At 40.3% G+C, this 14,939-nt stretch overlaps 1 protein-coding gene across 1 annotated transcript in view; it reads right to left on the reverse strand.

Annotated features, from left to right (window-relative positions):
- Positions 1-14,939, reverse strand: part of Itga8 (integrin subunit alpha 8) — a 180,223-nt gene that overhangs the window by 2,762 nt on the left and 162,522 nt on the right. The window contains exons 28-29 of the mRNA XM_059263596.1: positions 8,108-8,209; positions 1,713-1,835 (exon numbers count right to left, since the gene is read on the reverse strand). Coding sequence (XP_059119579.1) covers positions 1,713-1,835; positions 8,108-8,209 — 225 coding nt within the window. The remainder of the gene's footprint in view (positions 1-1,712; positions 1,836-8,107; positions 8,210-14,939) is intronic.

Here is a 14,939-nt window from a genome sequence, read left to right on the forward strand (position 1 = left end):
CTTATTTAAGGAATGTGCATTTTGTACATTGTTTTGTAAGAAACCTGGGGATATATGGATGCTATCCAAATTGAGAGTGAAAATCAGAGTGTTGATTACCTATGGGGAGAATTCATTGCTCAGACAAGGTTGGCAGAGCATCTGTGCCCTTTCTCCTGCCACATAAGAAGTAGTGGCAGAATGTCCTCACTTTATAGAAACCACTCACAGACCTTAGATGATTTCCTGTACAATAACCAGTGTTCTAAGGATCCCTCTGCTTTTCTGTCTGCTTTTCTCCTGGTGCATGACAACTGACCTGACAAGTCTCGTTTCCTGTGGTGTTCTGTAGGGTACTTAGGACACATTACAGGAAGAAGTGATATTTCTGTGTCTGTTCTTCTGGACTTGGTGGGACATACAATATTTAGAGGAAGATCCAATTTGTGATTTGTGTCAATGACATCACCAGGTAGGATGGGACATCCTTGTGACTTTCTACAGGTTTACCAGTACTCTGGTAAAGATGATTCCAGAATCTTCTTTCTATTGAATTTAACCCAAGAGGTTGCATATTTTCCTAGAACCCTAGAACATGAATTATTATTTGTTGTTTCTCATGTGGGAACACAGAAAGAGTTCTTCTATAAGACCAGTGGGGTATTCTCTCATTTAGCATATAGAATGCTACCCAGTTACCATAAACAGCAGAATAATGCTAAAGTTATCTCTACATGTATGTCAGAGACTGTATGGACCCAGGACAGCACAGGCAGCTGATAATGATTTGAAAAGCCATCCTTTGACTTAAACCAAGTTTTCTAAGTTTACAGTTCTATAAAGCATACTGCTGTCCATTGTTTCAAGATTTATAAATGCCATGTTCTTGGAGAGCCACACAATAGTGGCTGACTAAGATGTGAGTGGGATAGTTAGTCTTCTAGTCAAGTCACTGTGACACTGTTTTTCATTTAGAGTGAGAGACTCTGTAGAACTTTGGCAGGTGGACAAGTCACTTGGCTATAAATCTGATGCTCTTCCAAACTTCTAGAACAAGTCTCAGCAGGATATAGCTAACAATTCATTAAGGTTTCCTATGAAAGACAGTCTAATTGGCGAGATGGAAAACTAACTCCACACACCTTATACATGGCCTATTTGGCCTAGTAGTTGAAATAAAAAATATTAGAATCAACCTATATGAGCTACATCGTTGCATTGCTTTTAAAGAGAAATTCAAAGGATTCATGATAGGATCATGCCAATAAAACACACAACTTCCTGGTTAACTGAAAAGAAAAAGAAGTCTTGATGATGATAGCATTACTCTGAGCACATTGAAAAGAAGAGCTCAGAGCTTAAGACAATTATTCAATATGTTAGTGTATAAGAAATCTCAAGATAATGGCTTGGATTATAACTCAGGAGAGAAAGGCTTGTCTAAGTCTGTGCAAAGCCCTGGGCTCAGTTCCTATCACTCAAATAGAAATCAACCCCCCTTAAAAACTTCAGCGTGGAAACTGTTAACCCCTCATCTTCTAAGATATTAGCTTGATTCATGTTAAATTCCAAAGCAAAATAGACACAATTTTCTTCTGTCCTGAGGATTTATCAAAATCAGCAACTTAAAGCTTTATTGTTATATTTAATAATTCCCAACAATATCCTTTCACCCCCTCGATGGCTTCTGAACCCCAAAGGAAAAGCAAAAAAGAAAAAAAAAACTAGCTTACCTTCCATAAAGCTAAAGTTAATATGGCCAGAACCAGCAAGCCAAGAAGGATTGCTAGTATTATGACCCACAATGGAATTGAGAAGGAGACATTCGGGGTGGCCCAAATGACCGACGTCTTAATCTGAAAACAAAACGAAGCAAGTGAGTGCTAACTTGAAACTGTCTGATGAGATAGGCAGGAACTGCCAGTTTGCTACTGGAGATCATTCCGAAGCAATTCTCATAATACCTGAAAGAATTCCAGGGGAGATGAGGAGGCCACAGTGATTGACCTTGGGCTCTCTAAAACAGGCACACACCCATGTCTAGGAGGCTGTGTGAAAATCTAATAGCAGATACTTGCTGGGTGGGTGACTTTTTTTTTTATACTTGTTATTATTATATTTAATTATTTATATATAAGTTAGTAAGTACATAAATATAACCTGCTGAGTCCATTTAGCATTGCTTGTCTATATATACGTTTTGAGGGCCAATTATTGTATTGCAGATAACTAAGTAGGGGGCTCCTCCCTGGGGAAGGCTGATTCTCCTTCAGTAGTCATTTCTTTTTTTGGTTTTTCGAGACAGGGTTTCTCTGTGTAGCTTTGCGCCTTTCCTGGAACTCGCTTTGGAGACCAGGCTGGCCTCGAACTCACAGAGATCCGCCTGCCTCTGCCTCCTGAGTGCTGGGATTAAAGGCGTGCGCCACCACCGCCCGGCGATTTCTTTTCTTTTCAATGCCGAATGCCGTTTATTGAAGGAGGGAGGAGGTCTTAAATACAGGCTTACAGCGCAATGGGAGAACCCCGGAGGGCAGAAGTTCACTACCGATGTTTTACAATCTTGCATCTAAGCTGTTAACGCCCAATATGCAGGATACACAGACAATGAACTTCTGTGACTTTTAATCATGGAACCCTAGACTGAAATCCAGGTAAACTGGGAGCCAATAAGATGGAAAAGACAAGCTTAAATTGGTGTGGACTTCTATGTGAAAAATAGACTAAGAGCTGTGAGTGTCAAGTGTATCCACACAGCTTTTCATGTAGCTCAGCTAATCTCACTGAAAGGTGAATTTGTGAACAAGCATGAAATATTAGATTTTCAAGAGTTAATGTCACTAGTTAATGTCAGTACTGGGTCTCTTCATCTATAGACTTTGTGATCTAGTAATAAATGAGAGCTGAGAACTTAAGGCTAGTAATTTATTACTATTATTACCCTGCATCTATCTATCTATCTATCTATCTATCTATCTATCTATCTATCTATCTATCTGTCTATCTATCTACCTATCTATCCATCCATCCATCCGTCTATCATCTATCTATCTATCTATCTATCTATCTATCTATCTATCTATCTATCTGTCTATCTACCTATCCATCCATCCATCCATCCATCCATCCATCCATCATCTATCTATCTATCTATCTATCTATCTATCTATCTATCTATCTATCTTGCGTGTATGCATGTCTTTGTAGAACACCGTCCTAGAGTCAGCTCTCTCCTTGCACCATGTGAATTCTATGACTAGAGCTCAGGTGGTCAGAATTGGCAGCACATGCTCTTACCCTTGAGTCATCTTGAAAGCCCCTATCTTGCATTTTTATGGAATTACTTGATGACAATTAAAAAAATTGTCAGAATGAGAGTGAAGCCACTTGTGTCAGCCCTAACAAACAGGAATAAACAAAGGCAGTATGAAGGAGGCTTCTCATGAATGACTGCTTGGTAGTAATCAGTAACAAAGATTCTGCCTGGGAGGGCCTGGAGAGAGAGTTCAGTAGTTAAGAGCACTTGGCTGCTTTTGCAAAGGATGGGAGTTTGATTCCCAGAACCTGCAACTACCCATAAATCCAGCTCCAGGAGATGTGACTTTCTCTTCTGACCTCTGACATATCCAAGCTTCTCATTGTAAGATTTGTCCGCCTCATAGCAGAGTACAGAGCATACATCACAGCAAGTGTTTACCTTAGGGCCTGCACTGGATAGAAGCCCTGTGCCCAGGCCTGATGACCTGAGTGCAACCCCTGGATTCCACAAGACGGCAGGAAAGAACCAACTCCTGAGTTGTCCTCTGACCTCCACTAGGTTCCTGTGTGCCTGTGTGTGTGTGAGCGTGTGTGTGTGTGTGTGTGTGTGTGTGTGTGTGTATGTGTGTGTGTGGTGTGTGTGTGTGTGCTCGCTCTCTCTTCCCCTCTCAAAAAAATTGGAAACTTTAAAGATTTATTTTCAGAACGTGGGCTTGTGATTGGGTTCTTCAGCTTCCCAGCAAAGGTTAATATTGAGTAACTGGAGGACTTAAAATGTAATGGGGAGTCCAGTTGCCTGCCAACAAATCAACTATTTGCTTTCATGCATTTTGCTTATCAGGAACTTGAAGCTATTTAAAGGAATAGTATAAAAACTTAGCAACTCACTTATTATCCTTATCTGTGGCTTTAGGAAGTGGAATCTATAAATTATAAGCAGTTGGATTTTCTCAAAGTGATCCTAAGCAGGGAACATTTAATCTTACCTTCATCATGTCATAAATCTTGCTATTTTTCAGTATGGTTGAAAGACTGTAAATAAACTTCAATATGCCTACATTTTATCATTGACATTTATGTTATATTTTTTGGTATTTTGATTAAAAAAACCCACCAAGGTGGGAGGAAACAGCTTCGTTGTGTTTGCAACTGTAATTAACATTGACATGTGTGTTTACATCTCACAAAGTCTTATGTAAACATACTGCAATGGGGTTGGGTGAATGTTTTAATAAATGTACGAAGATGCTTTACCTACAATGCCATTTAGAACAAAACAGAAACACAAAGAGGAGCAGCTGAGCACACATTTAACAGCTCTCGGAGTTACGTCACCCTACTAGAAGTCTATACTCCACAAAAACATTTCATTCAAGAATTCTGTTTATAAATGTTGAAGTTTTGTGAAAAAATTCTGAAAATGAAATGTATTTGCAATTTACAGCAGAGTTTTTTTTACATAAGGATTTTCATGAAGTTTATAATAATAATCACTTTTGCATTTATACTAGACAACAATCCTCTCTCCAAGATGTAAATTGTGGAATTGGGTGTTTGTTGAATGATGTGCGATTGGTTATGTCTCACTGGTCAGCCAAAAAAAGAAAAAAAAGCATTCAAGTAACTGAATAATCTTTTTTTTTTCTTTTCTTTCTTTCTTTTTTTCCTGTTCTGTGATAACTTAAGGTCCATTGGTATGCCTCTAAACCATACGACCCCTACCTCACCTCTGAGAGGAGTTCATGTGCTGTCAACTCAGATGCTATGTGAGTGGCAGGTAGGGACTATTTTCTACATAAGCAGAGATTACTTTTACCTCAAGATATGGCTGAATTATGACCATGTTGAAAAGGAAGTACAAACCAACCAACCATCGCACACCAGAGTCCAGGAAAACAATCATATATCAGCTAATCTCACTACAAAGTCTTCCCCAGTGTCTGGATGGATATTGGCTGATTCTCAAGTGACTAACTGAACCAACTCTCCCACCATACAGCAATTCTCTTTGGCTGGGTTCTTTCTGAGAGAAAGAACGGAGAGACCTTTGAGAACTTTCTCAACAAAATGTCTGCCCCCTCCAGCCGGAGTTCTCTCCAAGCCACAGAAAGGCCGGTTCCCTAACACTAAACAGCTAACTTTGTACTGGCAAGATCTTCTCCTGTGAGTCGGATATTAGGAGACTTGAAAGCATTTCCCTTCCTAAATGTTTTTCCAATAACCTCTATCTAAATGATGCGGTAAATCATCGTCATCAGATAACGGGCCTTTTTTCGTTTTTAATATGGTAGCGGATGGTGCCGTGGGAGGAAGCATGCATTTGATCATTTCATGGATCTTTTGAGTTGAGTTGAGAACAGCGGGCTGTCACCTGTAGCCAGCCCTGAAAGATGCAATCCTGTTGGTGGAGTCGACTGGAACATGTGTTTCTGTTATGAAACACGTGCTCCAAGAAAACAAAAGGGGTCTGGATTTATCTCCCCAGAGCTGCAAGTCTTTGAACCTCTTTGGAGGAACACTCTGTATTAAAAGCCTTAAGCCTCTGTTTTCTGGGCTGAACATAAATCCAGGCTATAGCAGACAACTTGTGAGAGGCAGAGAAGTGATCTAAATGAAGAAAGATGTGGCCATGCTGGCTTTAAGATACATTGCTCAAATCTTTATGGTCACTTCCAGTGTGGGCTTACTAGACTTAGACAGAGAAGAGAAGACATTTGGGGATGGCTATTAACATTTATTGTGGCTAGAGACTTAATTATCTCTTGCGAACCACTAAAACTTTGGTTATGTAATTTTATTAATTATCTTAACAGTTCCACATGATAGATACAGTTTCAAATTGGATTGAAGGGCTTCATAGCCTCTGCTTTTCTTCTAAGTGATCTGTGGTGTTAAATTTCTCAGCCTTGAATCCCCCTAAGGAATTTCCTCCTGTAAGGGTTGCAAAGCACAGTTGCAGGGCCCTACCCCAGACCTATGTAGTCCAGAGACTGAGGTCTCAGGATGTATACATTTCTACATGTGTTTAAAGTTGTGTGAGTAATGATTCTAATTGTATACTCAAAGTTGAGACTATATGAGTAATAAATAGATAATGTATTTCATTTTTTTTTTAGTGTACGTCTATGTGTGCATATGCATGTGCACGTATGTGGAGACAGAGAGCAACTTCACGTGTTGTTCCTTAGGCACAGTCCACCTTTGTTTTTATTTTTGTTTTGAGACAGGGTTTCTCACTGGCCTAGAATTGGTAAAGTAGGTGAGGCAGGTTTGCCAGGGAGCCTGAGGCCTAGTGAGCCTGTCTCTGCCACCTCAGTGCTGGGGGTACAGGTGTGCATCATCAAGCCCTCTGCTTTATTTTATTTTATTTTATTTTATTTTATTTTGATCTTTTTTTGTATGGGTGTTTTGCCTGCTTGTAAGTCTGTGCACTGCATGCACAGCAGGTGCCCACAGAGGCCAGAAGAGGGCACTGGATTCCCAGGACCTATGTGGGAGTTACAGACAGATGGTGTGTGCTACCATGTGGGGGCTGAGAATCAAACTCGAGTCCTCTGAAAAAGCAATCAGCACTCTTAACCATCTCTCCAGCCCCCTTCTCCTTTAAAAAATGTGGGTTCCAGATACTGGACTCATGCTTGCAAGGCAAGCAATTTACTGACTGAACTATTTCTTCAATCCCTAATTTCAATTACTGAAGGTCAGTTAGGCTACAAAGATGATCCACCACAGTGAAACGGAAGACCTGGGCTGGACTGATTAGATAACAAAGGGATCATACATTCTAAAGGAGTACTTCACAAACCTGATTGTGTGGATGTCCTGATAATTCTGATTCAATACATGTAGAGTGAAGCTTGCTTCTATATGTATAACCAGCTCCCAGAAGATGCCCAGGATCCTGGTTTACAAGCCACATTTTGAATAACAAAGGTCTAGAGACCCAAAGTTCAAGTTGGAGGCTGTAAATATTCACTGATAACTAAGTGATGATGCTTGAAACTGTCTTTTGTTTGTTTGTTTGTTTCAAGACAGGGTCTCACTATGTATCTCTGGCCGTCCTGGAAATCATTATATAGACCAGGCTGGCCTCAAACTCGCAGAGTTCTGCCTGCCTCTTCCTCCTAAGTTCTGGGGTTAAAGGTGTGTGCCACCGTGCCTGGCTTTAATATTTTTTTTTTTTTTTAGGAGAACTGAGTTTTTCAGGGTTAGATTATTTTTGTAAGTAACTGTAGAGGCAAAGTTTTGTTAACCATCCTACTGATGCTCTCAGTGACTCCCTTCTTATCTGTGCATGGGTTTGCCACACTCCTGAAGATGTTAAAAATTGTTCTGTAGCAGCTATCAAGTTCAATGATGTTTAACAGCCTTGATATTAAAAAGCAATATTTGTTCAACCGAAGCTTGTATTTCCCCCACCTCTCAACTCAGAATTGTCCTTGGTGTGACAAGGACAGAGGGCTCTAAAAGTTTGCAGCTGGTCTGGAAAAGTCTCCTCTCTCCCTACCAGACTAACCATGTTGTTATCAAAATTACAGAATCAGTATGGTTTTGTTATGAGCATTATTTGCATTGGAATGTGTTTCTCTGAAACAGAACAACTGACTTAAAAAGAGCTGTATAGCATGAGTCTTGCACCTGTAGTTTTTAAGGTAGGAATGTATATGAAAATTTAATAGCTGGATCAAAAGGCACTGGGAAATTTCTAGAATGAAAGAGGAAGTGGTGGGATAAAGAGGATCAGTATTCTCTAATCCATGTAAGTGTTTTGACCACGCCCAAGCTGGACAGTGCTTTAGAAATCACTTATATTAATTTATATTACATTAATAAGTATAGAATTTGTACCTGTGGTTCTTAAAGGGATACTCACTGCTATGCTTCCTGTGGGGAGTGTTGCTGGCTGGTCTTTATAAGGCATCTTCTTCACTGCAAAGGACACCAGGGATGCAAGAGCGTAGGGATCGTTCTTTCTCTGAAAGTGAAAACATTTGTTTAAATGTGTGTCCCTGAAGACTCTTAAAAATACTGCTACACACTCAGTTGTTTTCTATGTCCAGTGCAAAAATTTCTTTTTACTGTCCTTTTATTTTATCCATCCATCCATCTATCCATTCATCCATCCAACCATCCATTTATCTGTCCATCCTAACAACCATCCAACTATGACACATTTATCCATCCTTCCAAATGTCTGTACATTTATCTTTCCTCTAAATATCCATCCAATCTATTCAAATATCAGACTAACCATTCATGTGCCTCCTGTTTTTAATTATATATATCTATATCTATCTATCTATCTATCTATCGATCTATCTATCTATCTATCTATCTATCTATCTATCTATCTACCTATCTATCTATCTATCTTGTATTTTACATACATCTGTTTACATACATGTACATATTTGAGTTTTGTTTTTTAAAGACAGGATCTCACTATGTAGCCTGCTTCTGCCTCCAAAGTGCTTGGGATTTAAGGCATGTGCCACCATGCCAGGTTAACATATATTTAGTTAGCATAATGTTTGTGCTTAAAAATTTAAAAGAACCATGCCCCTGAAAATTTGGGTTCTAAAAAGGAATAAGTACAAAGATTTTCTGGAGTTACTGCTTGTGAATGACAAGGGAACCCACAGGGATTACAGATGCTTGTTATCTGAAAGAGGAAAGTTATAAAGAAATGTTTCACATCTTTGTCACATGGAAGACCCAGAGCAGGGCTGCTCAGCCTCGGTGCTATTGAAGCTGCAGATGCGCCTGGAGTCTGTCCTGTGCACTTAAAGGTGTTTACCACAGTCTCTGCTTCTCCCTGCTAGGAATTCCGATTGTGGGGATCGGAATGCTCCTGAGGACTAATGGCCAAGATTTCAGAAACTCTGAGGTCAGCTGTTAAATCACAGCATAATAGATAAATAATAAGACATGAGGTGGGAGGGAGAGACCTTGGGAAGGATTCTGGGGGGAGTTGGAGGGAGAAGGAGGGGGTAGATCAAGATACCTTGTGTACCTGAACAAAAATTTCAAAATAAGTAAAAGGTTATTAAAAATTATATTATATAAATTAACTTATACAACTACAACAGTCAAAACTCAATTATGCTTAACTATATTTTATTATAACCAATGTTACTAATATTACTTATGTCTACTTCATCCATAAAAGAAAACATCATGCAGTGATGTGTGCTTGGACATCTCTTCCCAGCATCCATATTTTCTAACATGGTGTTGGCATGCTAAAACAACCATGGTAGGGACATTTATATAGTAGAAAATGGCAGGTGTTACGTCACAGAGCCCTTGGATTCCTCTCAGACATCAGAATTTCAGTACATCAAACAGTTAACAGCGCGTCCCCACCTATAATCCAGTGCTGGGCCTCTTGGAATGGATCCAAGTATTTGGATTGTAAAAATTTTGTTCAAATCTTTTTACAGGTTAGATTTTTCCTATGAATGAATTTTTCTGCCCTAGTCAACCCTCCTTTTTATACATGATAAGCACAGGCCATGAAATGTAACTTTAATGTATTTAAAGTAACTACATCTTTGCCTTTTCTTTCTAATCGTCTAATTTCTAATAGAATAACTCTATTCATTTGAAACAAATTATGTTCAAGGTGTCATTCTCTGATGTCTATTCTTGCCTGTCATTTCCTTTTTAGCTGAAAGTTGGATTTTTTAAAAAATGTATGCGTCAAAACGGTTTATAAAATGTAGAAATAGTTGTTAGTACTTGATGATTTTAATCTAATTTACTCACACAGGAAGCACTCTGGTAATGATATACCATATTTTGTTTTGTTTTGAGACAGAATCTCACTCTGTAGCCAAAGCTTATCTAGAACTCTTGCTGTAGCCTAGGCTAGCCTCAAACTGATGGCAATCCCCCTAATTCAGCCTCAGGCATGAGCCACCAACAGGCAAGTAATAAGGTTCTACAGGTAAGAATTATAATCCCACACTCAGTGGTCCATGCCTATAAACTTCTGTTTCAATTAGTGTTTCTATTGCCATGATAACACACCATAACCAAAAGCAACCCAGGAAATAAAGGATTTATTTCATCTTATAACTCTAAGATCACACTCCATTATGCAGAGAAGTCAGGACAGAAACTCAAGGCTGGAACCCAGAAGCAGGAACTGAAGCAAAAGCCATAGAGGAACATTGCCTCCTGGCTTACAGTCCATCACTTGTTCAGTCTACTTTCTTATATAACCCAGGACTACCTGCTTGGGGAGGTACCACCCACGTTAATCATTAATCAAGAAAATGCCCCATAGACTTAACTACAGGCAATCTGATCGAGGCGTTTTCTCAATTTGGGATCTTTTTCCTAGATAATTCCAGCAGTTTTCAGGCTAACAAAAACAAACCAGGACATCCCTCAGTGAAGAAGCTTTCAGATCTGGGAGTGGTGGTGCGTGCCTGTCACCCCGGCACTTGGCAGGCAGGAGGACCAGGAATTAAAGGCCAGTCTGGGATACTTAAGAGTTTGAGGCTCGTCTACCAGTCTAGGCTGCAAAGACTTGTCTCAAAACAAAACAATATAGAATTTGGAAGGCATCTCAAGGGAACTCTAAGTTCTGTGGTAGACACTTGTCTAGGATGCACAAAGCTCTGGGTTCAACCTCTTGCACTGCAAAAACCAAACCAAAGAAACAAAGCCAAAAAATCCCCAAAGCCCCCAGACAGTAGTTTTCACTGGTTATATTGGCTCATATCTATAATCTCAAGTGAGAGGATGAGGCAGGAGGGTTGCTGTGAATTAGAAGTCATCCTGGATTACACAGTGAGTATGGATTGACAAGAAAACTAACCAAAAATGTCTCAAAAAACCCAAAATGTTTTCATTAATCTCCAAGTTCAATAAAGCCTTGGTAGAAAATTAAATTACTGTATTAGAAGCCATATCTTTAGCAAACAAATTTAGCAAGAACTACATATCTGCACTGGTTCTAGATGGAGAATTTTTCTCTTGCAGCTTCTAGATTTAGGAACGGAAGCTTCTGAATGCATTAAAGGTGGGGTTGACAGTGTCTTCCAGACACAAGGGGACTGCTGCACATAGGAACCCACAGAGGCTAGTGCACATGACAGGCTTGGGTTCCAGCTAGATGGGATCCCAGCACTGAGGGGAAAAGTGGACTCAGGCTCCCACCCCTCACCAGGAGGCTATCTGCTATTGATGCCTGATGGCAAATGGGAAATCAGTTTTCTCCAGTGGAGTCTCACTGGGTATAGGCACCACACCTCTCCTTTTGCCCTTCCCGCTGTTTCCCTCAGCTGGACCCCTCAAACTGTTCATCTATTTCCAATCTTTACTGTTATTTCCACTGCCCCACAAGCCACTGGGCTTTTCAGGGTCTTTGAGAATTCCTGAGAACTATGTTGGAGGTTCTGAATCTGTCTTCAATGAAACTACTCGAAATGTAATATTGTATTATATCATAGCATATATGTATTTATTTTTTAAGTTTTATATTGTGGTTTATAATTCTTTATTTTCCTATTTTACAGTCATGATCCACAAAATGATGCCTGGACTACATACACAATGACGGCTCTCTCCAAGTTATGCTGCCTCATGGTATCATGGCTGCCTTAGTCTGAGTGAGTCTGCTTTATGTTGTTTGCATAGTAACAATGCTGCTTGTGAACCTCTTAAAGGCATTAGTCGTTAACAAATGTTCTGTAATAACATCATTGCTCTGTCTTCCCCAACTTGATGATACAAACGGAAGGCCTACCCCATAGGAATGTAATGAACCACAAACTAACCAGTATCTTTGGTCTCACTGCATGAAATGATGCACAGGTTATTTGTTGACCTTTTGGGTCTTCATATGATTACTTTGTTGGCCTCTTCCAACAAAAGGGTGAGGTTTTCCGATGATTGATTACACTGGGCAGTGTTCTAGTACTCTCGCACTTTTGCTGTGATAAAACAATGACTGAAAACTACTTCAGGGATGAATGAGTTAAGTTGGCTTACAAGTCTAGGTCACAGTCCATCACTGTGGACATTGTGAAGTCAGATCAGGAACTCAGGCAGACTCTGGAGTCAGGGGCAGCAGATCAGAGGTTGAAGGTTGAAGCTCCATAGGGAGTTTGAGATCTGCCTTACTACAGGGGGCACTGAACACAAAGCAAATCTCTTCTGCACACATTGACATTGCCACACTACAGAGTTGAGGACTGAAAAACTTCATTTTGTCCTAGGTTGCTATTAGTCCTTAGAAATACACTGTTCATCTGTCATCATCACACCATTTAAACTGTTGTTAGCAGTTCATTGGCTGTCTCTAGTGTGTGGTGGTGGTGGTGGTGGTGGTGGTGGTGGTGGTGTGTAAGACAAAGGAGCAAACCACCATGTCCTGCTTTTTACTTGGGTTCTGGGGGCTTAAAATTAGGTTCTTGTACTAGTTCATCAGGTACGTTACTGACTGAGCTGTCTTCCCAGCCAGCCAGTGTACACTTTTTTACTGTGGTTTCCTTATGGTGCTAATCAAAGTAACAGGGTTGGCAGTACACGGGGAGACAAGGCTTCTGGGCTTGATAAATACCTACATGCATTTGACAACATCAAGAGCTTTCTCTCTCTCATCTTTGAACTGCTTAATTCCCTTTCAAGACTGATGATGATGATGGTGGTGGTGTTGATGATGGCTTTATTTGAGAAAGGACTCTTGATATAGCTCAAGCTGGCCTTGAACTCATCATCTTCCTGTCTCTATTGCCTGAGTGTTGGAATTCTGGATGTATGCCTCTATGTTCAGCTCAATAACTATTTTTAAGCACACACTAATTTTATATTTAAATACTCACTAGTTGCCAGAATCCAAGCTTCTGGGGTTTCTGAGCAACTCTGGGTGAAACTTTCAATAGTAAAGATGGTTTCTCTGTAAGCAACAGTATGGGGCATTTACCCACCACCCCCACAGTTCCCCAGAATTTTCTTGAGTGCGAGCAGCAGGAAACATTAGATAGAAAGATTTATTGCGGAGAATCTTGCGGAGATAAACAGATAGAAAATAAAGGATAGCCTCGAGAGGGCCTGGAACCTATTCCAACGGGCCCCGACTGTCTCTGCCCCAGGGTTTTTATAGAGATGCCAAGGGGTGGAGCAAAAGACCTCCTCCCCCAGCACAGCCAAGTGCAGACCATCTCAGACACCTGCACTCAAGCCCGTGGTCCTAATCATCCTCTATGCGGACCTGCTGGGTAAAGCCACGAGGAACCCGAGAACGGGCTCCCACACAACAGTCACAGAAGAAGGTGCCATTTGGTACTAAGGTAAGTTGAATCTTTTTTTTTTTTTTTTTTTTTTGACCAGTTTGCATGTCTACCACAGGGAGAGAAAGAAGCATACCACAGCAAGTCCTGCCGACCTGTTAACTTTAAATCCTGGGTAGGAGATGCAGAAAGTTCACTGTGGATTATTGATAAAACTACTTTTAAAAACAAATATATAAACATAAATATATATATATATATATACCAAGACATATGTATATATTTAAATATATTTATATAAGTGTATAACTATCTACATGTATGTCTCTAACTACATGCTTGTATGAGGGACAGGGAGTTTCTAATACTGCATTCCTTCTTGGCATCAGGCTTCCTAGAGGACAATACGTAGGAACTGTAGGAAATACAGACATTGTGACTACAGGTGTGGGTACATGTAAGGGACACATGCAGAGACTTGTTCTGCTCCATTAACCTTAGACTGACCTCCTTTTTCTGGAAGGAATTTGGAGTGTTGATGTATGTTCTGGTCTGACTCCTCTGTTAACTACTGTCTAAACAATTCCCCTGGTCACTAGTGACTTACTTCAGACACACAGAATCTTCTTTTTTCCCTTCAAGATTAACTTTTAGTATATGTCTATGAGTGTTTGCCTACACATACTCACACATGCATGAGTGCATGCATGGATGGGCATGCCTGGTGCCTGCAGATGCCAGAGGAGGTCATTGGATCCCCTGGACTGGAGTTATAGACCATAGTGAGCCACTATGTGGGCCCTGGGAACTGAATCCAGATCCTCTGCAAGAGCAGCCAGTGCTCCTAATGACTGAGCCACCTCCCCAGCTTCTACACTGTGTCTTCTTAATAGGAGAAGGAAGATATGCTCTCTCTATGGCGCTCACATTGAGAGAGAATCCCATGCACTGAGCAGAAGCAGGTCATCACTTCCCTACTCAGTTGCAATGCTGTGAAGACAGGTCCTGCCTCATTGAAAAGTCCTTCTCTCTTGTTTCAGGAGGATGGGATGCTTAGAGTGACAGGAGGACAGACATGTTTTCATTTAGACCACATGGGAATTTCCTAAGGCTCTTCTCTTCCAGCTCTCAGATAAGAACTCATAGCCAATAGGCAGAGTAACCTCAAGCAGACTCATGCTCCGCAAATGACAGAGTCACCTTCCTGGTTCTTCAGTTCAAACATGGTGCAGTTAGGAAAGCTGTGACTTCAGGGACACCAGTGTTACCTAGTAAAGGTCCAATCTTATTTGAAAAGGCCAATTATAATTTTCAAATTTATGCCATTTGCAAGTATTAAAATGGCCTAATTTTTGTTGTGGCTCAGCCTTTAAAGAAATTAGTATTCATGTATGCATGTCAGAAAAGTAATTAAATGATAAAAGTCTACCATGGCAGTTCATAATGAAGAGACTAACAATC

The sequence above is a fragment of the Peromyscus eremicus genome, chromosome 5 (genome assembly GCF_949786415.1).
Source record: "Peromyscus eremicus chromosome 5, PerEre_H2_v1, whole genome shotgun sequence".
Lineage (NCBI taxonomy): Eukaryota > Metazoa > Chordata > Mammalia > Rodentia > Cricetidae > Peromyscus > Peromyscus eremicus.